This window comes from Mesoplodon bidens, assembly GCF_964165515.1.
Source record: "Mesoplodon bidens genome assembly, chromosome: 14".
NCBI lineage: Eukaryota > Metazoa > Chordata > Mammalia > Artiodactyla > Ziphiidae > Mesoplodon > Mesoplodon bidens.
In genome coordinates this window covers 20,100,722-20,116,538 of record NC_138170.1, presented here as the reverse complement: position 1 = coordinate 20,116,538, position 15,817 = coordinate 20,100,722, and the positions used below count along the sequence as shown (strand labels likewise).

The following is a 15,817-nucleotide window of genomic DNA, read 5'->3' as shown; positions in this document are numbered from 1 at the left end:
TTCTAAAGTACCGTCTTCTTTTCAAGAACACCCCTATCTACCCAAGTCAAGTCTTCTTCGATACCCCTCACTAGTAATAAAATTAATAATGGCTAATATTTCTTGCCCACTTACTTGGTTGCAGGCACTGTTCTAAGAGTCTTACCTGCACCAAATGGCTTCACTCAGGGCAACTCTTTTGTATGTGGGAGGTACCAACATTCTCCTCTTTACAGAGAGGAAATGAAGCATGGAAAAGGAGAGTTTTATATTGTCTTCATATAAGTCCTATATATGTTTTCCTAGGGTTTTATGATTTTTATTGAAAGCATGAGTGAGATGTGCTTTAGGGCATCTATTGAAAGGATGCTTTGACCTATTAATCTGGTGAATAATGTAAATGCATTTCCAAATGTTAAACAACCCCACCTCTGGGATAAGTCCTACTTTGTAAGATGTAGTATTCTTTTACTATTCTGCTGTATTTTATTTATAACGTGTTTGTACATTAGTGTTCAGCGAAGGCTGCTGTGTGGTTATTTTTTGCTACCGTAGCTTGTGATATTGACATTCATCTCAAGAAGTGACTGTGAGGCTTTCGTGTTTTCTATCACTCAAGCAACATAAATAGCACCAGCTGCTTGTACCAGGAAGAGTTTTAAAAGTAAATCTATTATACACCCTATACTTGGTGTTCTTTTGCTTTGTTTGTTTGCTTTTGTTTCTGTTATAGCTCTTTTTAACATAAAATAATATTACTTACAAGAGTGTGACCTAGGAATAGATGACTAGATCGATGAAACAGAATTAAGTGTCCAAACTCTCTAGTTTAGGGGTAAATGACTAGTACAACAAAATTGGAAAAGAAGGTGCTGGCGCAGGAGCATGGCCATTTGAAAACAATTTGAAATGTGTCTCTGTCTTAACCTACACAAAGATAAATATCTTTATATTTATTATCAAAATAACTATTAGCCATTTGGCTTGAAATTGAAAAAATTAAACTATGAAAGTTCTAGATTTTAAATTACTAGGTGAATCATTTTTCTAATTTTTCTGTGGAAGATTGAGCAGATTTGATGAATCAGAATACAAAATTTGAAGACAAGTATATCTAAAAACTAAATGATAAATGTGAAACTTTAGGGAAAATTACTGGCAGCAAATATGAAACAATGGGTGATATTCGTATTATACACTGTTCTTCAAATTCGTTTTAAGAAAAAAAAAGCAGAAAAAATGGGCAACGGCAGAAACAAAAACTTCCTTGAAAGAAATATGGTTGCCTCTAAAAATATGAAAAGATGTTCAACCTCACTGAAAATCAAAAAGACTCAGATGAAAATTAACTGTGGCATATAGATTTTATCCTGTCATATAGTAGACTACTCAAACGTTAACTCAAAATAGTCCAGTGATGCTGACGACATTCAGAAATTACCTTTCTCACAACCGTTGATTTGAAGGTAAATTTAAATATACGTAATTTTTGATCTAAAAATTTTGCTTCCAGGAAAATATACTAAGGGAGTCATTGGTTATTTGAGCAAAAATAAATCACAAGTAATCCAAAGAAATTATTAGATATCTTTTCTTATATTCATTAAATATTGGAAGCATCTTAAATATTTGTTAATAAGGATTTTGCTAAATAAGCTAGGGGGCTTTCATATAATTGACTATTATTATGTCATGAAATGATTACTAGGTTCATATCTATTGATACTAAAATATGTCCACAACATATGGTTGAGTGAACTAGACAATTTATAAATATTGAAAAACAATGACTGTATTATGAGTTTATGTATAATACCTTGCTGTGTGTTTGTGATTTTTTTGTTTGTTTGTTTGTCTCAGGTCCAGGTAGGGTAGAGATCAGGATGATATAGATAGAATTATAGAAGGATGCTTACCAAAATGTTCTATAGTGATTATCGTGGGTGTTGGAGTTTCGAGTGCTTTTAAATTTTTTTTTTTATGCTTTTCTCCACTGGCTGACTTTGATTTTATATCAAGCATGTTTTTATATCAGAAAAAAATAAAGTTTCATTGTAAGGAATAATTATATTCCCTCTTCAAAGATTTAATTCTCAAATCCTATGTGTTTAGTTTATTCAAATTTCCAATGTGATTCCAAGTCTTAAAAATTTAGGAATATTAAACTAGAGAACATGGCATATCATATATATTATATGCCACTTTATGCTAATAGAAAATCATTTTATATACACGTTTAAAAAATAATAGCTTTTATGAGCACAATAGTCAGTTTCAATAACTCTAAGAATTCTATTTAAGTAATAGGTATTAAATGGGAAACATCCAATCAGTAAATTTGGTGAAGTTATTTTAGTAAAATTTAGCCAACTTTGGAGAATTCTGCTAATTTATAAAACACAAGAGAATCCCACCACTTCAAAGAAGTGCCCATTTTATGTTTCCCTAAGACAGGGGTCAGCAATTGATGGCCCCCAGGTGTATCTCTCTGATGCATCTTTTGGTGTGGCCCCTGAGCTAAGAATGGTTGTTACACTTTTAACTGGTTGAAAAAAATTTTTTTTAGGAATATTTCCTGTTAAGTAAAAATTATATGAATTTCAAATTTCAGTGTTCATCACTATAGTTCTGAATTCAACTAATAAAATACTTGTGTTCTCTTTTTCTTGTCATATATGTACTTACATAATATTCTTGATTTTGCCTTTTGGCCCACAAGCCTGAACCTGTTTACCATCTGAACTTTTCCAGAAAAGAGAAGCAGCCAGGAATGCAGGTTACCTGTGAATTCAGCCACCCTCACATCTCTGCCTGCTGGCTGAAGATGGCTATAAGGAAAGGAGAGGTAGCGGATGTTTTTGGTACCAGCCTGTGGGTAACAAAGAGAAATAAAAAGCAGAGTTAGCCACGCAACTGACAGCTTCATACGACAAACAAAGGGAGAGATACAGACCCACTCTGGAGCATCGTGTTTGGATCACTGCCTTTCAGTTACTTCAGTTTAAGGAAAACAAAATGTCTCCACCTTCAATATATGTCTTTTCCCTCTCATGATAAAATAGACCATGATAAACCTCTCAAAGTTTCTCCTGCAGCCCCACTGACATTAAGGTAGAGATTAGGGGCTACTCCCGACCCAATCTCCATTCAGAGTCCCAGTAAGATTGCTTGGATATGGCCTCAGATGGTGTAGTTCAGATGCACAGTGGTTGCCATGAAGATAGGGCCCAAGAGACGTGGGGAGAACAAATTCCTCCCTGTATCTCCCTGGGGGAGAAGTAAGCTTCCTAGAGCCAGGGTCCCCATCCACGGAAGGTCCCCTGGAATGTCCAGTCCCTGGCCACCGTGGGAGCTAGTCTAGCCTCACAGCCCAGGGAGTGTGTTCCAGTCACTGACCCATCCTGGAGGGCAGTTTGCTGCCACATACCCCGTGGACCGATGCCTTGGGCTCCAAAGGGCCCAGGCCCAGAGAAGGGGGTGTCTGGTGTCCTGTACCCCCTTAGTTTTGTCTTTTTCTGGCAACGAGGTAGTGGGTTTGTTTGTTTGTTTAAATACTGAGGTAGTCACCAGACAAGGCCCTGCTCCGGACCCGCCCAGCTCAGGTGAGTCAGTGTCCCCGCCTTACCGGCTTTCCCCAGGGCAGGCTGTGACCTTTCCTCGTGCTCTCCCTGAAGGTGTTCTGGCGGCGGATCAGAATTTCTTTCGCCTGCTTCTCACTCGTTTGGGGTTTGAGGTTGTATTTGTTGTAGGACAGGGTCTGTAGAATGAAGGGGATGTCAAACATGTACAGACATCTCAACACAACTTCCAGCCTCAGGAGACCATGGAAAAACCAAGAACAAAGACTAGTAGAGCGAGAAGGTGGTGCTCAGGTCCTCTGAGCATTTGCCTCAATTACACAGGCGCAAGCTGTGGCCCCGGAGGAAAGGTCTGTGCTCGGGGCTAGCCCATCAGGACCAAGCTGCAGTGGGAGCCTTGCCTCTGGCTCACAGGGTAGTGCCCCCCATCTGTGCTGTCCCCCTGTGACCCTCCCACAGTGATCACCCCCGAGGTACCCACAGACTTCGGTGCCCCCCCAGCCAACACACACTCTCTTTCCCAGGTCATGTTTGTTATGCTAGGCCAGCGGTTACTGAGTGTTTGGGGATCAGGGGAATTTACAAACGACTTTGGCAATTTCTAGAAGGTTGCTATTTTAAAATGTTGCCAATCAAAGATACGTGCAAAAAATCAGCCCATTAGTATCACCACCATCAGTTCAAAAAGGAAAAAGTCTTTTAACCAAAGTAGAAGGACGGGCATGATCTTAGATACAGAACAGTTTTTCAAATTGAATCAGTTTAGTTTTATGAAAAATGTCTTCCTTATCCTCACCGAGGCCAGTGAAAATTTGTCTTGAACCACAGACCAGCATGGTCCTCAGATGTTTACAAAGTGCTTAACAGGAATCTCTTTCACCCAAGCTAGAGGACTACAGATGTCACCTTTTGTGACAAGCCTCAAAACTCTAGACTTCCCACTAGCAACAAAGCAGACAGACAGTTGTCCTGGATTGCATCTTTGGTTTTTCCTTCAAGAGAGCAAGAGGACCATGGCAGAGGAGAGGAGTCATATGAACTACGTAAAGACAGGATGATAACCAACAAGGACCTACTGTGTAGCACAGGGAACTCTGCTCAATACTCTGTAATAACCTAAGTGGGAAGAGAATTCGAGAAAGAATAGACACTGTATATGTATATGTATATGTATATACATAACATAACATAACATAACATACATAACATAACATAACATACATAACACTGTATATGTATAACTGAATCACTTTGCTGTACACCTTTGTCAATCAACAACATTGTTAATCAACTATACTCCAATATAAAACAAAATTTTTTAAAAAATAAGAAAAATAAAGGAGGCTTTAAGGAAAAAAGACGTGGCTAATCCGAATCGTAATGTGCTGTAAGAATAAGCTATACACTGATTTTGAAGACCTTAATTTAAAAGAAAAGAGTATAAAATATCTCATTGGTAATTTTTAAAATTTATGATGTGTTGAAATAATATTTTTGATATAGTGGTTTAAATAAAGTATATTATAAAAATTTTTTTAAAAGGTTAGGATGAGAAAGGAAAGACAGAAAGGGTAGGACTGGTGAGTCTCATTCTCCCAAGTAATAAAAGAGGAAGCAAAAGCCATCTCAGGGGTGGAGTCCTCCTCTGTTTACTATGTATGTTCTCCCCGTGGGACTTTCCATCACCCATTGGCTCTACTTGATCAACAAGGAAAGGGGATCCTGCACAGCTTAGAAGGGAGAAACCTGGAGGTCAGACTGAGTAGGCACTGATAAAAGAAGAAGAAAGGTGATTATTTAGGAACCTGATAGAAAAGAGAGAATGGACAGCTAGCCTCATTTTTGGGTGGCTTGGATTTCCAGAATCTCTCTCTCTATTTCTGGACTTTCCCTAAACTCAACCTCCACCACCATGGGGCAAGTCTGAGTACCAGGCACCCTCTGTACTCCAGCCCTCACTAAGCTGGCCGGCATTCTTCAAACCAGGAAGTTCTTAACTACTTATCTAAGGCAGAATGTGATAGTCTTGCTGAAACAGTTTCACCTGGAACGATTTGAAAGCTGCTGAATGTACTCGAAGTGTGCTATGAGTGCTGCTGTGACCTGTGTTCCTCCAGCAGGTGCAGGGCCTTTTTGCTGACACATTCCCCTTCATCACTGACCTTCTCGAAACAGCAGCCAGAAAACATTCCCTTGCCCTGGATCATGTAATTCTGAAGTCACGGAAAGAGCTGTAGGTGGGTAGTTGGCAGACCTGGGTTCTTAACTCAAATTCGTTTTGAGATCTTAAACAAGTCAGAAAAACAACTCCTCTAACCTCAGCATCTTCTACTTGAGAAGGAGGAACTTTGACTAGATGAGTTTTTGGAGTCCCATGACATGGTCACAAAAACCAAGGCCCTCACTGTTAACTCACTTATAACCCTACTCAACAATTGGGATGTTCCATTGAATCCTCAAGCTTAAATAACTCCTAATTAGAGGACACAAATGAAAATACCATTTGATTAAATCAAAGTTTCAGGAGGACTCACATACTGTCCCTGAAATGTTCTTGCTGTGAACTTTGGGCCAGGTCCCAAGTGCTAGTATAGCCTCCATACCCTTTTCCCAAATTGAAAAATACTATGCCTGACATGTCTCCTTTTTGTGGATATATACATATACATATATATATATATTTTGGCCTAGTGGCATGTGGGACCTTAGTTCCTGGACCAGGGATCGAACCCATGCCCCCTGCAGTGGAAGCTTGGAATCTTAACCACTGGACCGTGAGGGAAGTCCCTGAAATGTCTCCTTTTTTTACCTTAGGCTTTCAGCACTGTGGTTTCGATATTCTAATCTAAACCATCTCAGTTTTCTAAGCTCTATTACAGTCAACCACGCTGAGACAACTCCACCATCACAGGCATCCTGGGGCCATCTTTCTTCCGTGGTGGATGAGTGTCACCGCTTTTCTGACTCCGGAGTGGGAGGGAGCCCTGCTGGTTCTGGAAAACTCTGGGGCTGCAGGGCTAGGGCAGCCTGACCCCTAGGGCCAGCAACTGGATTTGCATTTCTCTTTATACCACGGGTGCCACTTTTGCTGCAGAAACATAACAATTAACTTTCTGTTCTCCAAACTAAGCAGAGAGAAATTGTTCATCAAGAAGACTGCTTTGGAGAGAATAACATGGACAAGAAATAATTCCTGGAGGACTGGATCCGAGGACAGGCAACAGGGACACGTCTTATACACACCCTTTGTCGAACTTGGTACATGTTGCGTGTCAGAATGTCCCTCATGGACTCCACATCTTCAGGGGAGAGTCTTTTGGTTTCTTGTATCCTCTGGGCCCTGGAAACATCATTGGAGGGAAGCCAAGCATTATTCTTCCATCTTGGCAAGGGGACCACAAAAGCATGAATTTACTTTCAGGAGTTCTAATTGATAAACATAAAGGTTATGTTTTTAACATAACTTTTCATGTTGTTTTAGTAAATTCATATGAAATGTCAGCACGTGTGTCTTGACTTACATTTTGAACATGTGGCTTCTTTGCCTATAGCTTGTATATGGGAATTTCTCTAACCCATTTTTAAAAAGGAGTTTAAAGTCATGGCAAACCAGTTACTTTTTTCCTCCGTATCTATTATGAACAGACACGTTTGTAAAAAAAAATAAAAATCAATGATTAGGAAATACATTTTTGGAAAGGATACCACAAAGGGCAAACCAAATGTTTCACTGTTAGAGTCAACAGAAATAAGATTATTCCTTCAAGGCTCATGGACAACACCATGTAGTAACCACATTTTGAATAGCACTAATCTATGCAGTACTAAATTTTTACGAGTACCTTTATAAGTACATTTATCTTGGAATTGTCCCTTTAGGGACTTTATCTCTGGTTAAAGAATAATGGTGAGAAACTAAAATCATATTTTACGAGGAGAATTAGACCATTGCCACCATGAAAATCAGGCCAGCTCAGAGACACTGGACCCTCTGAGATTCTAGAAGCAGTTGACTTCTTTCTGCCTTCTTCACCATGAGCACCCCTCCCTCCCTCACCAAAAAAGGGCTCAAAAGCCAAGTCATGGCCAGGTTAGCAGTCAATGAACAATTGTCCTCTGAGGATTTCAGTCATGACATCGCTATGTGCAGAATTCTCATGTGACACACATATTTGATTTCAATCACTTCGGTCTAGTGGTGGTAATTTCTAAAAACTTATTGTATGAATAATATACACTCATTGTAGAACATAGGAACGACCAAAAAAAGGAGAACTAGAGAAAACTAAACCCATCTTTCAGTACTATTACCTCCGTTGACATATTGGTATAAACCCTTACAGAGCTGTGATGTTTTCTCTTTTCTGGCTGCAGCTTTTTGAAATGCACCCGTGTGCTGATGTGCTGTTACCTGCTTGCACAGGTCTTAGGATAATTGACCATAGAGACAAGAAGTTATTGGTTTCAAGACAGGCCACTTTTTAAGTCCCTTTCCCCAAACATTAGTAGCGATATCGCCATAAATAGCAAGGATATTTTTGTAAGTAAGGCACAATGGGTAAAAGATTTTTAAGGGCTTGGATGCTGGATATCACAGGACGCCAGCATTTACTTAGCAATGCGATCTGTCCACTGACTAATGCCCTTCCTACAAAATCACTGAAAGCAGTTTCCATATCGCGGAGCTGCCAACGTCAACACTATTGATATTCAGTTACCACCCTCGGTGATTTAAACATTATTATCAGGGCATTTCAACCTAACTGTTTAAATGTCCTTCAAATAAAATTTATTCTGATTTAGATACACCCACGCATTCCCACAATCTGAACACATTCCTTTATTACAGTGGAAGGAATCTATTGCTAAACAGAAACAACAGCTAACCAAATAGTTTCACTTTGTGTGTTCATAATAAAATGACCAAATAGGAAAAAACTATGGGTAAAGGACATGGTAAAGTTAAACCTGAGATAGGAAATCTAACTTGGCATTCTCCCCAGTTTATAATTAACCACTCTGGGAAGGCCCAGACTTAGTTCGAGCCCATTTAGGCTGCTGGCTGGATGTGCAGTACAGGGTTCCCGGCAGCATTGCCTCGTATTTATTCACACTGAGAAGCTGCAGCTATAGAATCAGAAGGATGAATTATTGATTCGGGCAATTACTGATGCATGGACTTTCCTACCTGCTACTTCGTTAGCAAAATCACTCCTGAAATGATCATATCATGAGCACAGGAAAGATACAACCCTCAGAAAAACAGAATGTTAGTAATCTCTAGGGCAAAAAAGTAAAATTATAAAGTGAAATTCTCGTCACTGGAACAAGATATAAAAGAAGCCTCTATTACCTTAAATAAAAGACCACTGGTAATTTCATGGCCATTGAAATCAAACTGGGAAATCTGAATCTAAATGTATTTGAATAAAAAGCTCACATTTCCCTTAACTTTTTAAAAAAATCCGATGCTATAATGCTGTAAAAAGAGGTTTCAATTCTAAACACAGCAACAGAGATATGAAATCTAGTAGATGTTATCTTCATGCCATAAGATGAAGTCCCCAAAGATCAAATATATCCTGATTTATCTGGAAGAATCCATCCTCTTTTAGTAGTTTTATACATGAAATCCAGGGAAATGTATGTTGACTGAAGGATGTGCCCACTAAGTAAACAATGGTACTAACAGCTCTTCTGTGTATGTGGTTGCCTTGTGTCTTCTTAGAAAGGTCACCAAGGTGACCAACACTGAGAACGAGTGAAGAATGCAGAGCTGTGGGCCCTGCTCCCTACAAGGCAACGTTCCATCATGGAAGTGAACATGGCATCAGAATCTTCATACTAGTGTCTTTGGTGTCAGAATGCATGACGGTGAACTTATACCTGTCAATATGTGATCAACTGAAAAATTCTTCAACTGCAATAAATTAATTTGTGCTTTTTAATAAATGACATTATAACTATCTGGGGGTGTCTAAAGACAATATCCTGAAGTCACACAGCTGTAGTGTGTTATGCCTATGCATTTACTACAAATATTTTTTATCTTTCATTTTCTTCTTTTTTAACATCTTTATTATAAATATTTTAATATCTCTTCTCTTTAATAGTAACCAAATAGTTTTTAATCAGCTTGAGCCTCTACCCACTGATGTTTCTAAGAATTTCCTACTCATGGGTAAAGCAAGGTGCCTCAGAGTTAGAATAATAATCCAAGTACATAGCCTATTTATTCCATAGGGTTGTTTTGAGAGTCAAATAAAATAATGTAGGTAAAAGTAAAGGAATTCCCTAGAATCAGCATTGTCTGCAGTGTGCCATAGACAGCTTCTAGGGGTAGTGTTCTCTTGAAGGTCACAGAGTTTGGAAATCTAAACCTCTTGTAGAACAATTGCTTAAACTTCTAAAGAAAAAAAATATATGTGTGTTTTGTTGTTATCCTCTCATACGGAGTCACAAAAAGCGAGCTGAATACACACTTCTTTTTCCTATTATTGTATGAAGGTTTGTTTTTTAAGAAATTACTGCTTTGATCTTAGGAGAGGAATTCCTTTTTGCTTGACGTCCTACAGATTTCTGATGAGATCAAATGAATGCAATTTAAATACTAAACTTGTAGTAAATATCGGTTTAAAAAATCTCCTCTCCCACCTTGGTTAACTAACCGGTTTGGGCTATAGGGGAAAAAATGTCTCCAACCTAGAAGGCTCTCTTACTAATCTTGAGTCAATGTCTGAAAAATAATTGACTCAACACAAGGGCATCCTCTAAATGAAACTGGCTTAAAAATTGCCTTGAGGTTAGGAACTGGGAAACCTGCTTATGACCAGTGCAACGTAATGTACAGAGATTCAAAATATATTTTAGCACATGAGAGATTGATTCTCACTTGAGATAAGTGCCCCTACATTCCTAGACCAAGCGCTTACATCACTAGTGAGCAGAAGGTCGAGGAAGTTCCTCATGGTCTAAACTGCCTGTACCCGTCCAGGTCCAGCCCTCCTGCTGAGCATTGAGTTAATTCTCATCCATCCTTCAGGGAGCAGGTCAAATGCCTGGGGACCAGATGAGGTTCCCTCTCACTCTCTCACAGCTCCCTGGGCTTTATGATCGTAAGTTTGTGTGCCCTATTTTATTACCATCGGGACCCTGCTCCAGGGGTGAGCTCCCTGAGGGCAGGGACCGTCTGCTTCCACAGGCCGTGGCACATAACAGGTGCCCCAGTACTCCCTTTCGCTAAGGGGATGCCCCAAAGTTCAGGAATCAAGTGAAGTAGGATTTGAAGGCAATATTGTAGAAAATAGAAGAATGCAAAAGTGTCCATGATGAGTGATATATGAACATTTTAAATAAAGACGAGATCAGTATCCCCGATTATTTTTTCTGCCTCAGGCTCTCATATGGCTCAGCACGGTGTTGCCAATAAATATTTGTTAGCACATTCCCATTTTAGGACCAGAAATTTCCTTAAAGCCACAGTCTCACTGAAAAATAAGGCAGAAAGCTTTCTGTTTAGACAAAGATGCCCTCAGGGATGCCCCTTTAGATTTTTCCCTGGCTGGAAATTTTCCCCATGTAAAGAAAGGTGATGGTGTTTCTGGTTCATTAGCAAGTAAGGGATGAGAAATAACACTCAGGTGTTAATGACAATTTCATTGCTATCTATTCTTAGCTCTTCTCTCAACTTGCTTTTCAAAGGTGAGGATGTGGGGAGATAATTGAAACTCATTATCTTCTGAAGAAGTCAGGATGGAGGGGCTGGAGTTCTTTATGCTAAACATACGTTGTGACTAACTTCCCCAATTCGTAAACCATTTCTTGGGAGAAAATTGGGCATCTTTGGGGAGGGAGTGAATTAATTCTTATGACATTCAAGGAGTTCTCGTTAAATGTCAGAGACTTAAAGCAGCTTTAAAAAATGTCTAACCAGCTCTTGGGACAATTGGTTTCCAGATGCTCCAACTGAAGCGCCAGGCTTCAAAGGGCATCATCTTGTAATGATGGGGTATGTACCAGTCTTACCCCACCCTCTGTTCCACTGGTAGCCAGTTCCCTCCTTGCTCCTGTTCACAGCTGGTCTCAAACAGATGCGGCATTCTCCCAACTGCACACAGATCTTTGCCTGAGACACAATTACAAAACACGGCCTTCTCTTTAAATATCCCACCAATCACCACACCTCTTGCCCAAATCCAAGTTAGCATCCTAGGATGCTGACCTGGTCTCTCCTCATAGAAGACAGGAAGAGAGATGACTTATGGGAGAAAGACAACGGCAAGATTAGCGGAAGCAAACGAGCACAGGTTAAAGGGTAGACATGTCTAAACAGGAAGACTTGTAACATATGCTAAAAATCTTCTATAAATTCATTTGCTCCTCCCTCCCAAAGAAAGATGTCAAAAAACTCTCATCTTTTTGCTGGAAAGTAATTTTCAGAAACTAGGTGAAACAGATCAAGCATGGACCAAGCTATAAGATGCCAAGACTTAGATCTTATTTCTTCCATTTTTCCTTTGTCATATCTCTGCCTCTTCACTCCTAATGGTACCTTTAAATGGAACAATAAGTTAGTGCCCCTTGTAATTCTGACATTGAAAGTCTAGATCGAGGGCAGATGTCACTTACTGATGGGGCATGGAAAAGGCTGTAGAACTTAGTATCCCAGTCTCTGCCATTTCAATAGCTTGTTTCATTTCCAGCTTCTTGTACAAAGAAACGATGCTCGATTTTGGCAGGTTCTCTCGGATTAGGATTTTCCGTAAATACTTATGATCAAACTTCTTAAACCTAAAAACGGAAACCAACTGTTTGGAAATCTTCAATCTCTGTATATGTTATGTAAGTATATACTTTTTCTAGAAACAAACTACACTTAACTTTATTCTGAAAAACACCACAACAGTGCCTTGGAACACATGTGACTTTGAACACATTTTAAAAAAAATAATCATAGCATTTATACAGTTTTTTAAAATAAAGAAAGAATGGCCTAGTGACCTGAATACACTGAAAATCAACCAAACAAAAGGAAGGGACAAGCTGTAATCAGGGCAAAAAGTGGACATTAGTGGGGAGCTGGGGAGGCCAGCTGAGTTCTAGCTGTGGGAGAAGAAACGGGGTCGGGGAGTCTGCTGTACCGTCCTAGTAGCTCGTAACAGTGGCAGCTGCACTTACAGTGATGCTGGCCTGTTCAACCAGAACCCACAAGTTTAAACAGCCTGGTAGTTACAGTAGTTTTGCCCATTACACTGCAGATCATTTTGAATCCTGCCAATTAGGTGGGGTGTGGGGAGAACCCACTTATACCCTGACAGTCTGAGTGATGGAGCATCTGAATAGGCCAGACGCTGATGGACGCTCACTATTGCGCCAAAGCTCTGGCTGACCCATTAGACGGAGCCACATGGAGCATACGGTGCCTTCAGAGTCCACCATCTGTTTGGAGGAGGAATTTTCCACACCTTCAATCATTTTCCATTCAAAGAGTAATTTGCTGCCTGATTTATTCTGGGATGCTGGCTTATCTGGTGGTTGGTTAGTCTCCCGGTCTGTGAGGTGGATGGACTCTGTATCAGCCAAGGCTCCTCTGGGTTGAGCAGTCTGTGATTCCTTGGGCTCTGTGATCTGTGTTTGGTTCATACCAGGCTCACTCTGGCTCCAACTGGGTCACCCCTCAGCCTTCTCGCTTTCTGCCTTTCTTCGTGAGAAGCTATTGTTGCTGTTTATTCCTCAATCTACTGCCATCGGCACTCCACCCATCAGGACTTCTCTGATGCTCTTCACACTGGGTTCGGGTTCACCTTGACCTTGGGCTGGTCAATCAGAGAGAGAAAACCTGCACACTACAACTAGAGAGAAGTCCGTGTGCTGCAGCAAAAGATCCTGCGTGCTGCAACTAAGACCTGATGCAGCCAAAAGTAAATAAATAAATAAGTTTAAAATAAATAAATAAAATAAAATGAGACGAATAGTGATAACACAGGAGAGTTAAGGAGATCATGTGACAGATAATTCCTCTCTTTCTAATCTAGCTTCCATATGGCTATTATAGTTTGCCTTCCAAAAGTCAAGTATGGCCATGCTACTCTCCTATTTAATAGCCTTTTGATATGAGTTTTAAAGGTCAAATAGAACTTTATAGTGTTAATGGCTCTAGAGAGCTCCTTAGCTCTATACCATAAAAAGTGTGTCCTTGTCTTTCCAGTCATGTCCTCCTTTTTTCTTACCTTGTCACTCTCCCTGACCATATCCAAACCATGACATGCTCTTCCTTGCCTTTGCAGATGGAAATACACTGCCGCTACTGCTGTTGCTTGACAGGCTTTCCATTCTTCTTTGTCTGGATAACTGATTTATTTTCCAAACTCACTCTCATTTCTGTATTACTATAGTTCTATGCATTTGCCTCTGTTATAACATGTGCCATATTGACCATAATTATTTGTTCAGGCTCTTTCTCTTCTCCCCCACCCCACCCCCAGGACCACATGTACTACATTGTGAAGACCTAGAACACAGTGAGGGTGTCTTACTACTCTTGACATAGTTTAGAAAGTTAGGTATAGATTCGGCTAAATGGAAGAATATTTAATAATGCTTCATTGGAATAACTATGGCATTTGAACTTAAAAATAAATCCATGGCCTAAATTCTAGATCAGTGGATAGTCACAGAATTTAAATTCTATTTTAACACTGTAAGGACTGCTAAAACGATGCTTCTTTCTACCTCATAAAAAAAAATCCCACTCAGGAGACTTCCCTGGCAGTCCAGTGGTTAAGACTTCGCCTTCCAATGCAGGGGGTGCAGGTTTGATCCCTGGTTGGGGAGCTAAGATCCCACATGATCTTAGCCAAAAAACCAAAACATAAAACAGAAGCAATATGGTAACAAATTCAACGAAGACTTTAAAAAATGGTCCACATCAAAAAATCTTAAAAAAAATCCCACTCAAAAGCTCTCAGTTTCTGTGCCACCACCCTGCAAGAGCCAGAATTTTTCAGATCTAGTCTCTCTTGGCATCACCAACATCAATCTGTTGGAAAGGTCTACCATTTGGTTAATTGAACTACTGCTAACGCCTTCATCCTCCAAACAGCAGTGTGAAACTTCAAAAATCTCGTCTTCCTCATCATCAGTAAACTCTTCTCAGAGCCATGTCATTAAGAAATATGGCTGTAGACTAAATCCAGAAGAGGATGAGTTCTGAAATGTGAGATGTGGTGGAGAAGAGGGCCCCCCGGAATCTTTACAGAATCGTTATGTGGGAAGGACCTCCCCTACGATGGAGGAATCTCTTCCCCAGGATCCCTGATGACTCACCAACCCTCCTTTGCAGCCTCTTGAAGCCTGTCATTCCCTGGTTGTGCTTCTCGTATCACTGAGAAACTTGTCCTTGTTTTAAACTTAAATCTGGTGTCTCTAATTTCCACCTTTCAGTTGTACTAGTTTCCTCTAAAGCAACCAAGCCCAAGTTCACTGCTTCCTCCACCTGGTAGCTCTCCATTTCCCAGGGCTTCTGCCTGCTTCCTGTATGGCATGGCTCCCAGGTCCTTTATCTTCCTGGCCACCTTCCTCAGGATTCCTTCTAGTTTTATGTTCAGCTTCCAGTGGAACCTTCTGAGGTTCCCCATGTCACATATATCCCTCCTCGGTGGTGAAACCTCTGCCTCCTTACTTGTCTCTCACTTGGTAGTGGCTCCACTGCCCACACACATCTTCAATACCAGCCTTCAAGTGATCCATCAGCTGCCAAACCAAACACAGAAAAATGATTGTTGATGAAACATTAACACTACAAGACACACAAGGAAGGTTAATACACCTTGGAAAACAAAGGGGGCTTTACTTTCCAGGAGCATACCCTCTTTTCTATCACTCTGTTCATGTAACTGACGCTTATAATGCCTTTCCCAGTAACACCACTTAGTTTCGTGATGCAAAGTCTCTGTAGATAATTTCTTTAATAAAGCACATATCTTGCAATGAAAACAAGGTACCTGCTTTGCTTTGAATACTATTTTTCTAGAATGATCTAGGAAATTTCTCATTACTGATATCACATGGATATAAAGCCTAATAATTAACTATTCTTTTAATTTCACTGAGAAAGAAAAGAATATGCCAGTATCCAATTTATACAGCTCCTGAAAATATAATTCAACAGGTATTCTATTATAGTAGCAACATATAACAACAAAATTTATCTATATGCCTCAGTTTTTGTTTTGTTTGTTTTTTCTTTTTTTTTTGGGGCC

The 15,817-nt window shown here is 39.9% G+C and overlaps 1 protein-coding gene across 1 annotated transcript in view; it reads right to left on the bottom strand.

Moving 5' to 3' along the window:
* Positions 1-15,817, bottom strand: part of SLC9A4 (solute carrier family 9 member A4) — a gene marked incomplete at both ends in the record, with an annotated part of 50,916 nt that overhangs the window by 3,219 nt on the left and 31,880 nt on the right. Inside the window, 5 exons of the mRNA XM_081254466.1 lie at positions 2,761-2,848; positions 3,605-3,736; positions 6,801-6,897; positions 12,186-12,347; positions 15,238-15,308. Of these exons, the coding sequence (XP_081110592.1) occupies positions 2,761-2,848; positions 3,605-3,736; positions 6,801-6,897; positions 12,186-12,347; positions 15,238-15,308 (550 nt within the window). The remainder of the gene's footprint in view (positions 1-2,760; positions 2,849-3,604; positions 3,737-6,800; positions 6,898-12,185; positions 12,348-15,237; positions 15,309-15,817) is intronic.